A 20,744-nucleotide genomic window follows, 5' to 3' on the forward strand; every position below is an offset into this window, starting at 1 on the left:
ATGCCTACAAGTGCTTAATGGCTACAAAGTTTCACTTTGTAAAATAAGGTTTCCAGTGAAGAGTGATGACTGAGATGCAACAATGTAACATCACAAAAGAGGAAAGGGATGGCTGGGATGCAACAATGTAACATCACAAAAGAGGAAAGGGATGGCTGGGATGGACGGGTTAAAGCTGGCCAAAAGGACAGGAAGTATCTTTAAACAGCAAGACAAAAACTAAACTATATGCCAAAGATTCATTTGGGTGTTAAAATGATTTGCCATCTCAAAGAAATGGTTACTATAAAACAAAGGTAAGGGGTATTTATTTAGGGGAGAGGTGTGTGGTTCGGACGAGGCTGTGTGGAAACAGTAATATTCTGCTTTATTTGATTTGTACAGTTTTCTAGGTCTTCATTTTGTTTGAATAGTAAAAGATGACACATTTAAGCATCTAAATCTTTTTCAAACATGGTCTCTTGTAGCCCAGGATGACCTTGAACTTCTGGACTCCTGAGTGCTGGGATTATGAAAGTGTGCCACCATGGCTGCTGGTTTTTATTCAGTGACGGGGATGGAATCCAGGACTCTACGCAAGCACTCTGACAGCTGACCTACATCCCCAGCCCTCAAGTGTTGACTTCTGACTAGCATTTTATTATCTAGATTCTCCTGTCTACCATGCACAATCTCATCCTACAATTTAGCTGCGCAATTTGCTTCATGTGCAGTCTTTTTTTTTTTTTTTTTTTTTTTTTTTTTTTTGGTTTTTCGAGACAGGGTTTCTCTGTGTAGGTTTGTGCCTTTCCTGGGACTCACTTGGTAGCCCAGGCTGGCCTCGAACTCACAGAAATCCACCTGGCTCTGCATCCCGAGTGCTGGTATTAAAGGCATGTGCCACCACCGCCCGGCCATGTGCAGTCTTTATTCTCAGGCATGTATAATTTACATTCCTAAAATTGCTGTTATTCATTTCCATGTCCAAGGTGAGCTTCATAAAGATTGGTTTTAGTAGTTGCCTAAAGGCTTTTCATCTATGGGTGGGCTTCTGGGCTATGCTCACTCCTATAGATGATACCTGTTAGACTTTGCTGTTTTAATTACATAGTATGCTTAAATGCAAAAAAAAAAAAAACACAAGAGATTGTATTTTATATTGTATGTACAGTGAGACATTTGGCCATCCAATGTTGAAGTCATGTAGACCCATAGTGTTATACAAGGCAAAGAAGATCCCTTTACTAAAACCAATCTGAGAATACCGCTGATTGTGGTAGATGCTACACAAAAGACAGGGCAGTGTACCGGCAAGCCATAGAGTTCAAATTAAAACTCTTCCATGAAATAGTCATTATCTTTGGATCACCTCTCTGAGTCAGCCATCATCACCAAAGTATAGGTAATAAAATCTACTGCAGGGGCCACTGTAGAGATGAACGAAGTGATGATGTATGACAGCCCCAAACTATGCCGGATTGGGGAGGCATCAAGGACATTCTTAGAGAGACTTTGTTCCTTACAGTTAGCTCTACCAAGGCTTCTCCAGGCTTGTATAATATTAGAGGGACCAGCCTTAATATTATACATCCCAGGGGCTCAGGAGAGAGAACTATTAACGGTGAAGACTATTTTTGGGAAACAGAATCTCAGCACACTGAGCTCTATAGTCCACTTGCTTTAATTCCCCTGGGATAACATCCTTTATACACAGCTTCAGTTCTGTTCTCATGCCTAGCTCCTTTCTTGCCTGATTTCTCTCTATATTTATCTAGCTATATAAAATCCTCCTTATCCCTCCCCATTCTCCATCTCTCTGTTCACCACGTTCCTCCTAAGTCTCCCAGGAATCCAGTTATAAACCCAAGTAATAGCAAGCCCCTGGTTGTGCAAGTTCACCAGGCTTGAATTCTACAGGGTCATAAAGGCAGGTAAGAATTTTCCTCAGGCAGTGACCACCAGGCTTTCCTTTACAATCCAAAATGGGAGTGGTAAAATAGGAGGTTAACTGAGTGCTAATGACTGGTTAGTATATGAAAAGGGGGGTCTATGTGCTCAGTCTACATTCCTAGAAGTGGTTAGGTAAGAAGTTACAGGTCTATTAGTAAGGTTGCAAAAGAAATAAAGCTATCTGCCTGACCTAGGAGACAGGTGTTGTTTCATATGGCCTTGGATGCTTGATAGGCATTTTAGATAAATACACTGTTAGAAGTTCTTGGGAGCACACTAGAAAATCATTTTAGGATCCAGCTAATATATATACAAAAGCTAAAATATCACCAAGACTCTTTAAGCCATGGCTTGACCTTAAGAAGTCCTTGACTTTTCCAAGTAGTATCTTTTGTGAAAGTAGCTGAATTCCATTATGTTTTCCTGCGCCTTACAGCACTTCAGAAAGTATTTGTGCCACTCGGATGCATCTCTAAGGTAACTCCTATGGTTCTCATCTAAATGGCCAATTCTTACGATCTCCTCTGTGACTCTTAAACCTACCCAGCTGTTGTCTTCAGTGGGTGGCTGCTGACTCTGGCTCCAGTGTTTCCGTCCTCATATACACTGACTGAAATTCTTTGCACGCGCGCGCGCACGCACACACACACACACACACACACACACACACACACACACACACACTCACTCAGCTCCCTGCAACCTATACTGCTCAGTGCACACAGGCTTGTAGGTGGATCTCCAGTCTCAGCTGCAAACATACAAACACACCCAGGCTTTGGTTCACTCTGACCCAATAAATAAGACTCATTCTCCCCTTGGTGCTCAGAGCCATTTTAGATCTAGGTATGGGTGTCAAGCTGGGACAAAATTGTCCGTTCTGTGATTCAGTAGGGATGTAATTCAACATACAGGAAGAGTGGGCTTGAAGCAGTTCATTTCAGAATCAAATCCATTCATTAAAAGCACAGGAGAAACTACCAGTAGTATAAACCCATTCATTAAAAACACAGGAGAAACTACCAGTAGTATAAACCCATTCATCAAAAGCACAGGAGAAATTATGAGTAGTATAAACCCATTCATTAAAAGCACAGGAGAAACTATGAGTAGTATAACCTGCCTAGCAAAGAACACTTGCTAGACTGTAGGCAGACTGACACCTAATGAGCACAGGTGTAGGAAGCAAATGAGGCCCTGTGAGAAATGTTTGTTCGACATGGGCATGGCTTTGCCATAGACCATAGTGCCTCAAACACAGGAAAGTAGCAAAGCCTTCCTCGGGTGAGGCTCAAGGGGTTAGCAAAGCCTTGCTGTGGTCTGTTTGTGGATGGGGACTGTATGCAGAAAATGTCCGCCATGGCTCCCCTACCCCTTGTTTACTCCATGGAGACTATTCCCCTGCACAGACCACTCCTACCAAGATTAGCTGATGAATGCAGTAACCCAGCCTCCCTGCTCAAGTGGACACAGTAAACACTCTGAGCCTTCAGGGAGCTGTGGCTTCTCTCTCCAAGAACCCAGGCCAGTCAACCTCAGCTTCTTGTGTCTGTAATTTCTTCATTCCTTGTCAGCCCTAGTTAGGGTTATGGGAGCCAAGCTAGGCAAGGACTAGCAAACAGGGTTAAGCTGCGAATCTCTGGTTCCTTTCAAACACCCTCAACTAGATAGCAGAGGGCTATAGAAGAAATACTGAGAGATGATGGGAGCATTGTTCTAGCAATATCCTTCTACAAGGGACTGGCAGGAACAGGAAATCAACAGTCTTTCCCAGCCCCAGATATTTTATATATATATATATATATAAAATGTATACATGTATATATGTATTTATATATAAAATATGTAAATATGTATATATAATATATAATATGTCTGCACACACACATATATATGTATGTATATATAATGCCTGGGCACACATAATAACATGGATTTTGGCTGTTCATGAGGACATAATACTTATAAAAAAATATATGGGCATGTGCACTAATGCACCTATACCTACACACACACACACATACACACACATGTGCACACATACACACACACATGCACACACACAGATTGTGGCAGTGTGTATAGTTAGTATCAAGGAGTTAGAGTGCTTCAAACATGAAGACTGATAAACATTTGAGGTAGGGGACATGCCAGTCACCCTGATCTTGTCCTTATGAGCTGTTCCTTGCAGAGTTTTAGACTTGACCGGGTTGACGGAGAAATGAGGAAAGAACAGACACACAGACATCCGCAGAGAAAAGCTGGGATCAGATGAGCTCTGTGCTCTGATGGAGTCACACAGTGGCCTGGAAACTCAATACGTTTACTATATACTGTTTATTATAAACCTCTGACCAAGGAGGTAGGTTGGTTGTATACAGTTGAAGGAGAGAGCAAGTTTATTATATCCAGCTGAATAAAGAGGGGTCCAGGTAGCTCGTCTCAGTAGGAGGTCTCTGGAGGTGGCAGTCATGGGGAAGAAGAAGCTGTGGTTGACAGTTTCTGCATATATTGGTTTTAGCTAAAGGCTAATGGTTCCTCAATCTGTCCTTGGACCAGGATAAGGCTCTGCCATTCCATGGGTCTGAGTCATTGGGGTCCTTGACATGATGCGCTCATGTGAATAATATACATTCACTCAGGACTTTACCTGTCCTTCACAATTATGCATTGTATAGGTGTATTCAAATGTCACATTATGCTATATAGATATGTAATTTACAATTATTAACTAAATATGTAAATGCTTAAAGGGATGACCTTATCAACTACCATGACTAATCATTACATAATGCATGTATCTGTTGAAATACTACATGATATTTTGTATACATGTAGAATTTTATTTATAAAATGTTTAAAATACATGAAAAAAATTTCTTTTGTTTTTTCAGACAGGGCTTCTTTGTGTAGCCCAGGATGTCCTGGAACTTCCTCTGTAGACCAGGCTGGCCTCAAACTCAGATATTCACCTGCCTCTGCCTTTGAGTACATTGAAGGAATGAGCCACCACACCCAATGCAATTTTTTTTTTTTTTTTTTGAGACAGGGCTTCTCGGTGTAACCCTGGCTGTCTTGGAACTCACTCTGTAGACCAGGCTAGCTTCAAACTCGGAGCTCTGCCTGCCTCTGCCTCCCAAATGCTAGGATTAAAGGCATGAGCCACCACCGTCCAGATGGAAAACTATTTTTAAAGGACGAGAAATAGCACTCTAAATTTATTAGCAGCCTCTACCAATCCTAGCTTAAAGAAAGACTGACAGCCAAAAGATTGATTGTGGGGTAGACTTAGATATCCCCTTAAACAAAGAAAATGTTTATTAAGGAAACAGTGGCAGGGCTAAAGACTTTCTTCACTCTTTGTCTGGACAGTTTGTTACTTGGTTTGAAGTCACCCCAAGGTTCTGATTCTTCGGGAGGGAGGGAGAGAAAACAGACTAGCATGTGGCTACCAATTATATCCACTATAGCCTCAGCTCTGCCTACAGCATCTCTCAGCCATCATAACAATGATGCTAGTCACCTTTGTGTCTCTGTGACTGCAATGCTGGGCAGAGGTAACTCAAGAGAGGTAAGATTTATTTCAGCTCACGGTTGCAGAGGGCTCAATTCATCATGGCAGTGCCAGGGGTGGAGGTGGGGAAAAGAGACAGGACATGGGCAGAGGTGCTTGAATCATGACCATGTGAATATGTGGCTGAGGCTCTTCACATCACAGTAGACCAGGAAACAGAGCAAGATAAGAAGTGGGGGAAGTTAACCCATCTCAAAGACCTGCCCCAGTAACCTACTTCCTTCAGATAGACCCATCTCTGAAAGATTCAACAACCTTCCAAAATAAGAACAGTAACATCCGCTGAGGATTGGGTGGGGGTACAAAATATGAGACTTGGAGGACCTCTCAGATTCAAATGATCACAGCAACCCGATGAGATATGTGTGTGCAATATTCCTATGCTATGCCACAGACCATGCAGCAGATATACATCTGAAGCATCCTTTGAAGGTCATGCTGCTGTGCAAATCCAGACTTCATACTCTGAGTTCTTAATGGAACAGAAATAAGGGCCAAGTCTGGGTTGGTTCAGCCTTGTAGTTATTCCACACAAAAGGACATGATCTCACAAGGCTAGTTATAAACCCAAGTCCTGGGTTTGTTATCTGTGGAGTTATCTGGGTCTACAGGAAGAGCTAACCATCTTAACCAAGCAAGGCAGGTATCTGTCATCTCCTACTGACAGACCACAGGTGGGCAAACACAGAACAATTAATTGCCCTCTCTACTTATACCAGCTTGTATGTATAGTATACCACATATGCCCAGATGAGTGCCAATTATTTCCTGGTGGCCCAGGAGGAGACTAATATCAGAGATGAGAAATTCGAGAGGTTCTGACTCAGAATTTTAAGAGATGCAGCTCTGTCTGGCAGCTCATTCATTCAGTCATCCCACAAATACTGATCAAACTCCCAATGCATGGACAACACACACACACACACACACACACGCACGCACACAAAATCTTCTTGGTGGGTGACTATATACAGACATCTGCTACTGGTTTCTAAGAATTTCATGCCAGTTTCTCCAGTTGGTTTCTGCTGTGTGTTGTGAGTACCTGAGTTGATAATGTTATGCCATCTATCTATCTATCTATCTATCTATCTATCTATCTATCTATCTATCTATCAATCATCTACTTATCATCATAGCTATCATCTCTATTATATATCTATCTTTCTATCATATCTATCTACTTATCATATCTATCTATCTATCTATCATTTATCCATCCATCTATCATCTCTCTCTCTCTCTAGCTCTCTATCTATCTATCAACTGGCTATCTAACTTACTATTTATTCTTTTATTTTGGCTTGCTCTATACTTCACAATCTCACTCCTTCAAAATCAAAGTCTATCTTTGTGGACAGCTCCTTCACCTTCTTTTCCTGGCTCTAGCAGCCCAGACTAGAGGGGCCCCCACTATACACGGGGCTGTCTTTGTTCAATACGCTTGGAAGCACAAGTGAGCTCTGTATTGCCACCCTTTCTGCAGGGTAGCTGGGGCGCCCAGAAGCTACTCTGGCAGCCTTGCACAGCCCCAGGACCGCCCAAAGCACCAGCCATGAGCTTTGTTCCTCGAGCGTCTCGAGAAAAACCTTTGATTTCATGGGGATGATTATTTTTATTCTTGCCCACTCAAGGATGAAGCCCAAGGAACAAGAGGTTCCCCCTTTCAGAGGCATCACAATGGCTTACCTCCAGCCAAACCCATGGGTTTTTGTTTTTTGTTATTTCTGGGTTTGGTTGGGCCTCTCTTGGAAACCATTACTATACAACTTACTTAAAGAAAGAGCAGGAGGATTGGGTCTAAGAAACTCAGATGGAGAGGGCGTAGAGTTGAAGGGGGTGGGTGTGGAGCCCAGCAGCTGGGGGGGAGTGTGTCATCAGAAAAAGTGGGACAAGAGCACATTAATGTCACCATGCAATCTGAATTGATTCCATTTTGTAGCGATGTTTTCAATCTATTGCAAAGATGAAATATTCCAAGATTGACTTTTGGAGACGCCTAAAGAATTGGGACTTTGCATGAAATTTTCAGAAGAAAGACGACAACACACACACACACACACACACACACACACACACACACACACACAGAGAGAGAGAGAGAGAGAGAGAGAGAGAGAGAGAGAGAGAGAGAAAGGGAAGGGTGACTTTTATCCTAAAGTCATTGTAAATCCAAAGCAGGCTTTTATCCTCCACAGTTAAATAAGAAGGAAAGAAAAAAAATCACGAATACCAACATTTGAGGTACAAAGACTGTCATGGACCAGTGGAAGTTTGCAAAATTATATGTAAATGACGCCCCCCCCCTTTTACTGTGTGGCCGTGTGCACTCCAAAGCTAATCCTAAAGAGAAAATCTACTTAGCAAAAGAAAGTTTTGTCTAATTTGGTTAACAGTTGAGAACTGACAAAAATGTTGAATATATTAATAATTTATATTTCCAGGGTAACCCTATATCTTTAATGCTTCACTGCCAAGGGGAATTCAGAATGGCTTAATGCTCGAGGTGGGGGGGGGTTTACATTTGAAAGGCTTTCTTCATATTCTGTATCCAGCGCTGTTGAAAATGGGTGTAAGACATGTGTTGCAATAATGGGAACCATCCATTCTCTCATTTCTGCATAATTCATTTTTATCCTGTGTTGCCCCTTGTGCTTGCTGCCCAGGAAGGGCTTCTGCTTCCCTACGCGCTCACACTCCGGCTCTTACCAGTTCGTAGGGAAGAAGACAGTTCATGTTTCATAGACACATGATTTCAAGAACCTCCTCCATGCAAGGTCCTTACTAAAATGTAAAGATCCCCCCACCCACCACCACCCCCCATTGTATATACTTTGCAATGTGATGAAAGGTTTTGTTTGCCTCTGTGTCACGAAGTTTAATGGTCTACAACTGACAGGTCATCCCATTTCATGACCTTGGTAAACAGAGCAGGTCAGACCTCTGGCAGGCCCTCCCTTAAACCTTGTGTGAGAAAGGAAATAAGTCAATTTACTACCCTCCAGCTAATCGGAGAGAAAAGTCACCTTACCCTCCTTCAGCTAAATGCCTCTCAGAAACAGGAAAACGGTGCCACACAACATTAAATTATTTGTTTAAAGGGTGCCAATGTTAATAGGACCAGTATTCAAATGGGGGAAAAATCAACGATGGAAAAAAAAAATAATCCATCTTCACTCTTTGACCTGGCAGATGCTGTATTGCCTGTTGATATAAAGCAACATGGAAGTCAGTTTTGTTGTTTGGATCTTAGCAAAATGGGAGTGTGGTCTGCTATTTTAAATGTGCCATTATTTTGTGGACAAAGCCCACATCCTCTGGAAGTGAAAACCACATGATTCCTCAAAGAATCACAGTCTTTTGCAAAATCACAAATGCCTAAAAAATGACCGGCCAAGTCTTCCCTGGACATATTTCTCACCACGCTCTGCACGGAGGGAGAGGGAAAAAAATTCCGCCTAGAGAAGGGCTGAACCTTTCTCCCCAGACCTGAGAGCTCCAACAGAGGACCCAGCTTTTGGATCCAGTGCCAGCGTCATCAGGGGAGTCCGGGGGATCGTGTCTTCCACCCAGATATGTCCTGGCTTCTGCTAGGTGCCCTAGAGCCCTCCCTCCCCGCCCCCACAGCCGGGTGGATTGGTGCGTAAAAGGCAATGCCCTCTTCCCTGAATCCTCTGATGTCCGGTGATTGTCATCCGAAGGAAGAAAACAAACTATGAATGTTGTTTCTAAGACATAACTTAGAATGTTATTTGCTTCACTCACTCTTTTTTTTTTGTTTTTGTTTTTGTTTTTGTTTTTGTTTTTAACACGGAGACTCACTGAAGCTGTGAACTCAGCTACTCATTAGGCGGGCCTGGGGTTTGCAGTTTCCTAAACCAGTGGTTTGTGTGAGGTCGCCTTGAGGTAAGAAGAGCCTCCAGGTCCCAGCTAGCACAAGCTGGCCCAAACTCGGGGTTGTCTTTTGATTTGCATATTCTGAGAATCTAAGGCCGGATTCCAGGCTTCTGCACTTCTCAGAGGCAAAAGGAGGGCAGGGCGTGAGCACCCCAGGAGCCCTACCCCTAAAGGACACCTCTAATGTCTGCTTAAGCTCCCATTTATCCTCTCTCTGCCTCAGACTCCGCAAAGGTCCTCCTCCTCTGCCACACTGCTGATTGTTATCATCTGGACTCCTAGCAGCCATGTGTTTCCTTCTAAGACACTTGGAATGGATGGTTTGTGGATGAGCAGAAGGTAACAAAGAACTCCATTTGGGGGTCTTTAGCACAAAGTATTTATTGTCGGGGAGGTCCTTCAGAAGGCTAATTGGCTCTTGGCGCTCTCCCATCCAGTTTTTGTTGGCGCGCTATTTACACATGTACAACATATACAGGGTTTGTCTCAAGCCGCCACCAAACCGCAAAGTAATCTAGGCAGTGGGTGGGTGTCAGAGCACGGGAGGATGCTGGGGCGTGTGCAGGTTGAGGGCGTTGGGATGGGCATGGCCGATCAGATTGAGGTAATGCCGGTCCAGGCCCTGCATCTGAGCCAAGAAGGGGCTGTGCTGCTGCGCGGGGCTGGGGAGAGGTACCGGAGGCGCGCTGGACAAGTACGACAGGGCGGGACTGCGGGCCGTGCCAGGAGGCCAAGGCAGTGACCCCGGGGTAGCCCCCTGCGGGAACACGGTGGCCTCGCCCGGGCTGTGGCCCGCGAACTCTGGGCCCGAGGGATAGGAGAAATCCGGTTCCGGGAGCGAGAACGTCGGGAAGGCGGGCTCCGTGCCCAGACGGGCCTTAGATTGCAGGAAGGCGAGGATGCGCGCGTACTTGGTGTCTTTGGTCTCCATCCGCTCCACCGTGGTGAGGTAATGCACCAGGTTCTTCATGCACTCGTGGTAACCGTAGTGGAAGTAGTTGGCAAACTCTGCTAAAAGCTCTGCTGGGTTGGCAAGAAAGATAATAGGAGGAAGGAAAGGAAAACTAAGTACATCCCTTCCCAGAAGAGTGGGGGACATCTCCAAAAGGTTTGGGATAGATTGCCACCTGTGGCTAGCACTCTCTCCTCAGTCTCCAGGCTGGAAAAGCTCAACCGGGAACCTCAGCTCCCTAGGAGCCTGACTCCATCCTTGCCCCCACCAAACCCCACCGGAGAAGAGCAATGGACCTGCATCTTTAGATGCTCCTCCTTGGCACCTAGCAGGTGCCTTCTCAGGACAGGCCCTGGCTGCTTCGCTCCAGCCGACCGCTCCAGCCAGGACTCTCCTTCACTCCCAGGTCCCAGGTCCCCGCGTGGCGCAAGCTCCCCGCCCAGGTTTCCTTGGCCCGTGTCTGTCAACGCCCACCTTTTTCCCTTCCCCGGGGAAAATCCGCAGAGTGCAGAGCTCGCAGGTACTGAACTGTCATCTCCAGGATCTCCGCCTTCTCCAGTTTCCCGGAACTCTGCAATAGGAGAAAGGAAGCTCGCGGTGGCCCACCCGTGGCAGAGCCCCCGCAGCGACTGAGCCGCACTGTCTTCTGCAGAGGACCAGCCAGGACGATGCCGGCGCCAGAGCGGCAAGAGTTCAGGTCCCCGGAGAAGGGCGAGTTCCCTAAGGCCAGCAGCGACCGCAGAGGCTTGGGGGCCCCACGGAGAGGGGCAGTGGAGAGTTCCCAGCACCGCAAACGTTACCTGTTTCGCCAGGGCCATGGGGACTGTCTTGCCCAGCTCGTTCAAGCAGCGGTTGATTCGGTCCCTCCTCCGCTTTTCTATCACTTTATGAGAAACCGGGGTCCTCTGTAAACAGAAGATTTTTACGTTTAGGGTGGCTTTGCCCAGGGAGTAATCCCAAGGCTGTGTGCCACAGGGGGTTCGCTAATTCGCCAACCCTCACCAGACTTGCCCGCCGCCTCACTAGACCTAGAGAGCTCTGTCCTCTGGAGCGGGTGCTGGCGCGCTTGCCTTTTCAGCCTCCCTACACATCCCTGCCACTCAACCGAGCTAAGTGCCAGGGCTTTGAGGAAGTGGCCAACCAACCGCCTAGGGTGAGTGTCTCCTCAACTGAGGACTCTCCTTTCTGTTTCTGCCCCCCCACCCCTTCCCCAACCACTTTGAATTCCTCCACACTTAAGAAAGTCCTGTGTGGCACATCTTTGTCATCGATCCAGCCAGGTGGCCGGTTGGTGAGTCACACTCTTCCGCCACCAGAGCGCAAGGACTCACTTTGCGTTCCTTGAGCCTGTCTGACATCCTGGTCTGCGTGCGCCCTCGGCAGAGGCGGTGGCGCGAGGCCCTGGTCCACGTTCCACCTCGTGTGCCTCTTTGAATGTCCCAGGTAGACTGCAGCCTCCCAGGTCCGAGGGGGCTGCCTTTATAAAGCAGTCATCTAAGGCTGCCAAGTGCATTCTCACGAGTTGAATTATTCCATAGGATTAGGGATTCTGCGTTTGGAGCATGTATGCATTCAAGGTCAGTTTTAAAGAAGCTAAGAAAAAAAAATAGCAGCCGAGGGGGGCGAGCTGGGGGCAGATCAGCTTTGTTAATCCACGTGGCTCTTCAAAGGACACGTGATCCGTCGGGGAATAACATTTGCATGGGAACAGCCACCTCGGGGGAAAAGGAAGCGAGAAACTGGAGCAGGCGGAGCCGCGAGCGCCTGCAGCCGTAGCAGGCGCAGAGTGCAGGGGCGCAGTGGCTGCGGGCACCGGGGGGCGAGGACCCTCACAAAACAGTGTCGCTTCCTTTAGTCCCACCGCTGAGTCTCACACGATCGCTGTTTACAAATCCCAGCAAGCCCGCCGTCCCAGCGCCGAGTGCGTTTTAAAGCCTGTCCAGAGTCATTAAAGTAATTAAGTAAGCCTTTAATAGGCTGTTCCGCCGGGTTCAAGGGAGAGCTCCTGGAGACGGAGGCGCCCCGTTTGTTCCCAGGCTTTTCTCACACGACTTGGTGACACGTCCATCTCCCCCCTTTTTGTTTACACCGCTTTATTTGTCCGGACATCCCGGCAGGTGTGGGGCTGCGGCTGGCACACGAGGCTCCCGGCTCGCTTCGCCCCTCCCGCGGGCCTTTGGCACGCGACTCTCCCCCCCTAGTCCCTGACCAAGTCGTCTGCTTCTTTCTTTTCTCCCCCCTCCCCCGGCTCTCTTTTCGCGGGGAGGGGGGGGAGTGGCTCAATTTGTAGCCTATTATCCTATAGGAAAATGTCCATTGAAAAGTATGAATAGTTTCATTGGGCTAAATTTTAATAATGCCAGGGATGGGGTGGAGGAGAAACAGGCGTGTGTGTGTGTGTGTGTGTGTGTGTGTGTGTGTGTGTGTGTGTGTGTGTGTGTGAGGGGGGTGGGAGGATTGGGGGGCAACACGGAGGAGAGTGGGTCGAGAAGAAAAGGGGGAATGCAGCTGGCCCAGGCGAGCATTATGCGACGTCACCTGCGTGAGGGGGCGCCTACAGACCCCTATTCATTTGCCTAATTTTGGTCAATTTAACAAACTTCAGGAGAAATTATTGTGGCTTTGTCAGGGAGGGTGAAGCCTTCTGATCGAATTAACAGCATGTTTTGATCCGGTAAATGTCATTAGAAAGGGAGAAACAATCGCGCTTAGAGGGCTCTGGGTAATGCGCCCAAGTGGAGACGCCAAAGCGCACGGCTCACAAAGGAAGCAAGTAGCTGCCACAGGGAACTTTTGTACCCGCCCATCGCCCAAGTTTTGACACAAAAAGGCATTATTTCATACTTGAATACGTTTAATCCAACGATTGTCTATTTTTTGCAAACATATTTTCACAGCATTGTTAACTTTTTATGTCCCCCTCTCGCGGGCGCCTTTCTTTAACGTTTGGGGGCGGGAGAGCGCAGACACTTTGGGCATCAATATTTGTCACTGAAAAGGGCCCCGTGAAGTTAGGGAAGTTGATCTCTTTTTTATGGTTTTAGAAAGCGAAAATATCGGGGGGGAGGAGGAGGGAGGGAAGACAGGGACAGAAACCCAGAAGGAAATTTGCTGGACGGGCCCAATGGGAAGGAGGGGGTGGTGGCTCCTGGGAACTCTCCGCCCGCTGCGCCTCTGCCTCGAGCCTGATCCGCAGCCCCGGGCCTCCACCCACCAACCTCTGGATGCCGCCTCGGGGAGTGTGTGGTGGTGGGGTCCGGGTGTGTGTGTGTGTGTGAACTTTCCTGCAGATGAAAACAATAAAATAATCTTGAAAACAATGAAAGTGATCTTTGTCTTAAGACTTATTCTGGAGCCACGGAGTTCTCGCCTGTTCCTAATCTTTCTCCGCTGGGAACAAGAAGAACCTTCCTTCCCGGGTCTCTCCAGTCCTTTTGCCCCACACCACCTATTGCTAGACAACTGCAAGCCCGAGGCTTAGCCCTTTGGATGAGTCCTTGCCAGAGGTGGGTAGGGTGGATCCCTGCTTCCTGGCAGCACCTGGGAAGCTCCAGGGCGCAGAGCCTCTAGGAAGCAGCCGCCAACTCTCTGGTGCCGGGAGGCTGTGGGAATCCGTCTGCACCCAGCACACTAGGGAGCCCCAGTTTTGGTCCCCGGTTTTTGTTGTTTGTTTGTTTTCTTTTCTCTTTCGACTTCCTTCATGCCAGATTGGATGGGACCCGCACCTTCTAGCAGGTTGCTGTGCCAGCCGCACGCTCTCTTTAGGGTTGTCGGTCTTAGTATATTCACTGGCACACAAAGGGATTAAACAGGAACCCTTATCGTCCAAATCAGCTAACTTGAATGGGTAAAAGGGAGCGCGCACTCCCCCCCCCCTTTTTTTTTGCCAGCCGACTCGGAGTTGATCCTCTTACTGCTGGTGTTAACTCCAGCTGCAGGCACGTTCCTCAAGCCAAATTTCATTCCATGCAAACTGTTTAATTTTTCCTGGCTTGATGTGGGCCAGGGACGGTTTGCCCAGAACTAAAAGTTCCTTCTTGGGGTGGTTGAGCTGGGGGTGGTGCGAGGTGGAGCCGGGGAGCATGGGTGCAGTGTTCGCCCTGTGCTTATTGGTTGCAGTGCCACCTGAGAGATCCTAACGTCTCTTTGCGTTGTGATTGGGGAAAGGATGCTTTCCTGTTTGCTCATCCTTGCAGTATGCCTGAACCACATTCCCCGAAAAGGGGGTGCCTCATTGACTATCGCTTTTACTGTTAGTCCTTGGGGTGCTCATCAAGGCTCCCTGGGTCTTGAGGTGGTTTCCACTCAAAATGAGCTGATGAGCAGTGTCTGGGGAGCCAAATAGCCTGTTCAAACACCAGCTGCATTCCTACCTCCAGAGCCAGACACCGGGTGAGGTGGAGTCTCAGCTGTGCCTCAGTTTTCCTCTTCTGTAAAATGGAGATAGCATCGTGTCTACGATGCTGCAAGGCTGTCACTGGGGTGAAATAAGGGAACAGAGACAAGGCACTCAAGGAGGCCTAACTACTCTGTTTTGTTTTGTTTTGTTGGGGTTTTTTCCCCCAGTAGATTCTTCTGCGGTGGCTTTTCTATTTTAGCAGAACCGTAGGTGTTCACTATTAAGAACTTTCACTCAAGCCGGGCAGTGGTGGCGCACACCTTTAATCCCAGCACTCGGGAGGCAGAGGCAGGCGGATCTCTGTGAGTTCGAGCCTCCTCCTTCTCCTTCTGCTCCCCCTCTTCTTCCTCCTCCCTCTTCAAAAGCATTACTGTCCCTGAAAAACTCAGACTTCTCCTAAAATCCGTTAAACTTAACCTGTTAGGTAAATGAATATGGGGGTGCCCTTCGGGCTTCCCTCTCACAGACTGGCATCACTGTACTAAGGAAATGCATATTAAGAGTTTGTATCACAAAATTATAGCCATGCTTTGTGATGTATTGCTAATTACATGGGCCAATTCCCCGGTGTGTACATTTATCCTACTGTATCTGAGGACTCTATATCCAACCATGAGGTGAGTTAAGATGTTAGGGCTGGGACTTGTCCACACTGAGCATGTCTAGAGACTTATTTTGTTGGGGGTTTATTCCATAAACCATCTAGTGTAACATCCATTTGCACAATGTTATATTGTATTGGGTAGTCTAAGTAATCAGTCTAGAGAGGATTTAAAGTATATAGGAGGTATCTTAGGGTTTCTGTCTTGGTGAAGAGACACTCTTATAAAGGAAAAAAACCCATTTATTGGGGTGACTTACATTTTCAGAGGTTTAGTCCATTGTCATCATGATGCGACATGGTGGCATGCAGGCAGACATGGTGCTGGAGAAGTAGTTGAGATTCCTACATCTTGACTCGAAGGCAACAGGAAGTAGTCTCAGACACTGGGCATGGCTTGAGCATATGTAAAACCCCCAAACCTGCCTCCACAGTGACACCCTTCTTCCCACAAGGCCACACCTCCTAAGAGTGCCACTCCCTTTGGGGGCCATTTTCATTCAAACCAGCACAGGAGATGAGGAAAGAGATCCGCAAGAGGGAGACAAGAGAAATGAAAGAGGCCAAGGATTGGAGGGGAAGGAATAAGAATAAAATGAGACATTTATGTATAAAAATGTTGTAATGAAACCCAGTACTCATGTGCTAATTTTAAAACATAAACAAACTAAGCAGAGGCAGAGTTTTTCTTTCCTGACCATTTGCTCCCAAATAACCAACACAGAGGCTTAATATTATTTGTAAGTGCTCAGCTAATAGCTCAGGCTTGTTACTACTAGTTAACTTTTACACTTAAATTAACCTATAATTTTTATCTATGTTTAGCCATGTGGCTTGGTACCTTTTCTGAATATGACATTCTCATCTTGCTTCTTTGCCAGCGACTGTCTGGCTTCTCCCTTCTTCCCATCATCCTTAGTTTGGTCACCCCACCTATACTTCCTACCTGGCTACTGGCCAGTTAGCATTTTATTAAGCCAATTCAAGTACACAAGAGGATTATTCCACAGCAACCAACTAACCAACACAACAAAACTAGGGCTGAGAATGTAGCTCAGCTGGTAGGGTGCTTGCAGGGTATGCAGGAAGCCCTGGGTTTGATCCCCAACACCACACAGATGGTGCATGGTACACAAGCCCTATCACTCCAGCACTCAGACCTGAAAACAGGACTGGGAGTTCAAGGTCATCCTCAGCCACATAGGGAGCTTGAGGCCAGCCTAGGATACTTAAGATCCTGTCCCCCCTGAAACTGCAAACTATACACCAGATATACAGATGCTATGCAATTTTGTGTAAGAGAACTTATGCATTTGTGAATTTTGATTTCTAGGGTGTCGTGGAACCGATACCTCATGGATGGTGAGAGACAAAAAAACCTTGCTTGCCATGATTTATTTCCAATAGTCAATAGGATTGGAGTGTTGCTTCTTGGGGTGATGGTAAAGGGAGAGGGTGGGACCTTTAAGAAGTGGAGTCAGGATGCTGGAGAGATGGTTCAGTGGTTAAGAGCACTGACTGCCCTTCCAGAAGTCATGAGTTCAATTCCCAGCACCCACAGGGCAACTAACAACTGTCTGTAACTACAAGATCTGACACCTTCACACAAACATGCATACAGGCAGAATATCAATGCATGAAAATAAAAATTAAAATAAAAAAAGTGGAGTCAGTGGGAGGTCCTTTGGTTTTTTTGGAGGCATGCACATGGAGGTAGCTCTCATGGGGCCCCTTGGCCATGAGAGTTGCTATAAGCTGAGCTTATCTTCATTCATCTCTGCTTCCTGCATCCAGTTGTGGTCTGTTGCTCCTCTCCAGGTTCACACTTTGTCACTGCCATGGTGTCACATTTCTGAGAGTCCCCACCAAGACTGGGGAGATGCAAGCCTTGAACCTCCAAAACTGTCAATAAAATCAGCATCTTTTCTTTCTTATGCTAACTCTCCCAGGTATTTCATTACAGTAATGAATTTCATGTTGTTTATTATAAATGTACCCAATTAAATGTCATTTTAAAAATAATTCGTTTTGGGAAAAGCAAGATTGGAAACAAGGCTTTTTAGAAATTAGGCAATGCCACTTAAATATTGCTCTGTGCTTAGCTTCCTAGCATCTAAAGATCTCTGTTGAAAAACATACAGCAAACACAAACAATATTCATTATTGTTATTTTACTATATAGTGCTCTAGTTCTATGATTTCCAAACACTGGGTGATGGATTCTTTCTTCTTTCTGTCAAATTTAGAAACAGAGTTGGGAGTTTGGGAAGAAAGAAAATGAAAAGAAAGGAATGTAATGGTGTATATGGGAATGTCTACCAAATTGCTCCAAGGTACCTGGATGACTTCAGTTCCTTCCAATCTTTACCAGTACACACAGTAGTCTTTCTAGACCAGTGGTTGCCACCTTCCTTCCTAATGCTGTGACCCTCTAATACAGTTCCTCATGGTGTGGTGACCCTGACCATAAAACTATTTTTCTTGCTACTTCATAACTGCAATTTTGCTACTGTTAGAAATTGTAAATATCTGTGTTTTCTTAGGGTCTTAGGAGACCCCTGCGAAAGGGGTCACCATCCACAGGTTGAGAACTACTGTTCTAGACTCACTGATGATGACAGGAAGTGTGAGAGCCCTGGTGGAGAGTGAGAGGCACCACGTGCTAGCTCTTCTTTGCTACTGAAGGAGCAGGAAGGCAAGGTAGCAAGTGAACTAAACCCTGGGGTCTATTCTGCACTGGGGTCCCCAAGCTTCCCTTAGAAAGGGCCCATGGGAGTGCTGAAATCCAATGCCCACGTCAGGGCTGAAGAATCTAATGAACAACAGGGAGGCCCAGGATGCCCCATGGCCCACAGAAAGCTGCTCTCACAAAGTATTTTACCAAGGATGGGTTGATTTGCTACATGACCTCCAAGGATGGCTGCCTCAATGACTGTAAAGCAGCATCCAGTCAACCCCCTAGGATTTAGGCCTGGCACACATTCTGTGGGTTGTCTTTCTGCCTTCTATATGTGTGAGCACTGTAGAGAAGCATTGGCCAGCTGGGTGGTGGGGGGCACACGCCTTTAATCCCAGCACTCGGGAGGCAGAGCCAGACAGATCTCTGTGAGTTCGAGGCCAGCCTGGTCTACAGAGCGAGATCCAGGACAGGCACCAAAACAACACAGAGAAACCCTGTCTTGAAAAAACAAACAAACAGACAAACAAACAACCAAAAAAAAGAAGCATTGGCCATGTCTTTGAACCTTCTCCTAGCTTTCTTGTACTTCTTTCTCATGAGTTTAGTGATAATGGCAGCATGCACTGAGCACCAGTAAAGATCCAGGGCCTGGAAGTAGTCAGCAGCATAGGACTTCTCCCTGCCTTCCTAGTTCATGTCCTAAGAAGAAAATACTATATGGTTGTCGTTAACACAATAGCCTCAGGACAGTCACTCCATGCATGCCCTCTCTAGCATCATGGCATCAGCAATCTCACTGTATTGGCAACCTCTGCAGACTTTCCTTCCTCAGTCCTTAGATTTCTCTGCTCTCTCTGGTCACCAAGCATAGTCTCAGCCCAACAATGACATTGGCGAGAAGGATGGGGCAACAACGTGGCTGGTCAGGGGCAGGCAAGTGAGCGCTGGGGATGACTGAAGTATTGTCCTCTGTTTTAGTTAGGGTTTCTATTGCTGTGAGGAGACACCATGACCAAGAGCAACTTGGGGAGGAAAGGGTTTATTCAGCTTATCCTTGCACATCACAGTTCATCATCCATGGGAGCCAGGACAGGAACTCAAGCAGGGCAGGAAACTGGAGGCAGGAGCTGATACAGAGGCCATGGAGGGATGCTGCTTACTGGCTTGCCCCTCATGGCTTGCTCAGCTTGCTTTTTTAAAAATAGAACCCAAGACCATCTGTTGCTGGAGAGCTTCTCTCCAGGTTCCACCAAGCCCCACAGTCCCACAATCCACTTATAAAATAATCACTCAGACGCTTATATTACTTATAAACTGTATGGCCGTGGCAGGCTTCTTGCTAACTGTTCTTATATCTTAAATTAACCCATTTCTATAAATCTATACCTTGCCACGTGGCTTGTGGCTTACCGGCGCCTTTACATGTTGCTTGTCCTGGAGGTGGCTGCAGTGTCTCTCCCCCCTTCTTCCTGTTTCCCCAATTCTCCTCTCTCCTTGTCCCGCATTCTGCATTCTGCTGAGGCGAATGACCCACTGTCTCTTGTCTCTTATTTTCTAATCTGCAGCCCCTCGCTCGGACATGGTGAACAGGTATCGGTAACGCGGGCGTTACCGCAACAAGCACCAGCCCAGGGGTGACACCACCTCCAGTGGGCTGGACCCTCCCCCATCAATCACTAATTAATGCCCTTACAAGTTTGCCTACAGCCCAATCCCATGGAGGCATTTTCTTAACTGAGGCGCCCTCCCCTCTGATGACTCTAGCCTGTGTGAAGTTGGCATAAAACTAGCCAGCTCACCCACCATGAGGACACACAGTGAATGTGTCTGTATGCCATGCCAAGCAGGCAGGGAAGCAAGGAGCGTGGGAAACCTAGGCTTTCATAATAACTCCATCTTTATCCCCATTGTTCTTGCATCCCAAGTGGTCCCACCAATTGCTTTCCAGTCACTGGACTGAAAACTCAGGTTTAGCCCTCAATGGCGTTTGCACAACATGGTAGCAGCAGTGAGGCCAGGGTGGTAAATCTGCATTTACCACCTCTGTAGTGCAGCAAATGCTTCCAGCTTCTCTTCCTTTGCCAAGAAAGCTTGAAAATGCATGCACGCAGGCACACACATGCACTCAAGCCATCAGAAGCCACTTGGAGCTGGAGAGATGGGTCAGTGGTTTAGAATACTGCCTGCTCTTCCAGAGGACCTGGGTTGGGTTCTCAGCACCCACATGGCAGCTCACAACCATCTCTAACTTCAGTTCCAGGGGATCTGTCACCCTCTTCTGGCTTCCATGAGTACTGCATGCACATGATGCTCAGAAGTACATTCTCAGACAGAGCACTCATACATAAAAAATAATATACAATGAATATTTTTTAAAACATTCACCTTCTTTTGAGAGATCCCTTCAGAGTAAAATATTTTGTTCCCCTTCAACACCAAACCTAAAGAAGCTACTGAGGCAATAAGCTTTGATTCAGATCCAGATAATCTGGGAAGACCTAGTGAATCGGTGTCCTGTGGTTGCTATAACAAATGACCCCAGATTGGGTGGGTTAAAACAATAAGGTTTTTCTCTCTCACTCTGGAGGTCAGATGTCTAGAATTAGCATTCCTGGGCTGGAGCCATGGTGTCCATGGGCTCTGGTCCCCAGGAGGGTCTGGAGGACAATTTATTGTTTTCTTCTGCAGTATCAAGGTGGTTTGCTTTCTTGG

At 46.7% G+C, this 20,744-nt stretch overlaps 1 protein-coding gene across 2 annotated transcripts; it reads right to left on the reverse strand.

The window, feature by feature from the left end:
- Positions 1 to 9,761: 9,761 nt before the first annotated feature.
- On the reverse strand, positions 9,762 to 12,329 carry Helt (helt bHLH transcription factor). 2 transcript variants are annotated; one of them, XM_028881117.1, is made up of 4 exons: positions 11,684 to 12,329; positions 11,153 to 11,257; positions 10,827 to 10,923; positions 9,762 to 10,420 (listed from the first exon to the last, which is right to left on the reverse strand). In XM_028881117.1, exons 1-4 carry the CDS (start codon positions 11,708 to 11,710, stop codon positions 9,933 to 9,935), a joined length of 717 nt encoding a protein of 238 aa, XP_028736950.1. In that variant the 5' UTR covers positions 11,711 to 12,329; the 3' UTR covers positions 9,762 to 9,932. The 2 variants fall into 2 exon arrangements, with proteins under 2 accessions (XP_028736950.1, XP_028736949.1); XM_028881116.2 differs by having other exon boundaries at positions 9,795 to 10,423; positions 11,684 to 11,900.
- Between the last annotated feature and the right edge of the window lie 8,415 nt (positions 12,330 to 20,744).

This window comes from Peromyscus leucopus, chromosome 17 (genome assembly GCF_004664715.2).
Source record: "Peromyscus leucopus breed LL Stock chromosome 17, UCI_PerLeu_2.1, whole genome shotgun sequence".
Lineage (NCBI taxonomy): Eukaryota > Metazoa > Chordata > Mammalia > Rodentia > Cricetidae > Peromyscus > Peromyscus leucopus.

Excerpts from the sequence above, each read along its gene's own strand:
- Helt (XM_028881116.2), bottom strand. The coding sequence starts at position 11,710 with ATGTCAGACAGGCTCAAGGAACGCAAA. Across the intron at positions 11,258-11,683 it reads ACAGGCTCAAGGAACGCAAA|AGGACCCCGGTTTCTCATAA; the intron begins GTGAGTCCTTGC and ends TTCTGTTTACAG. Across the intron at positions 10,424-10,826 it reads TCCCCGGGGAAGGGAAAAAG|CAGAGCTTTTAGCAGAGTTT; the intron begins GTGGGCGTTGAC and ends TTGCCAACCCAG.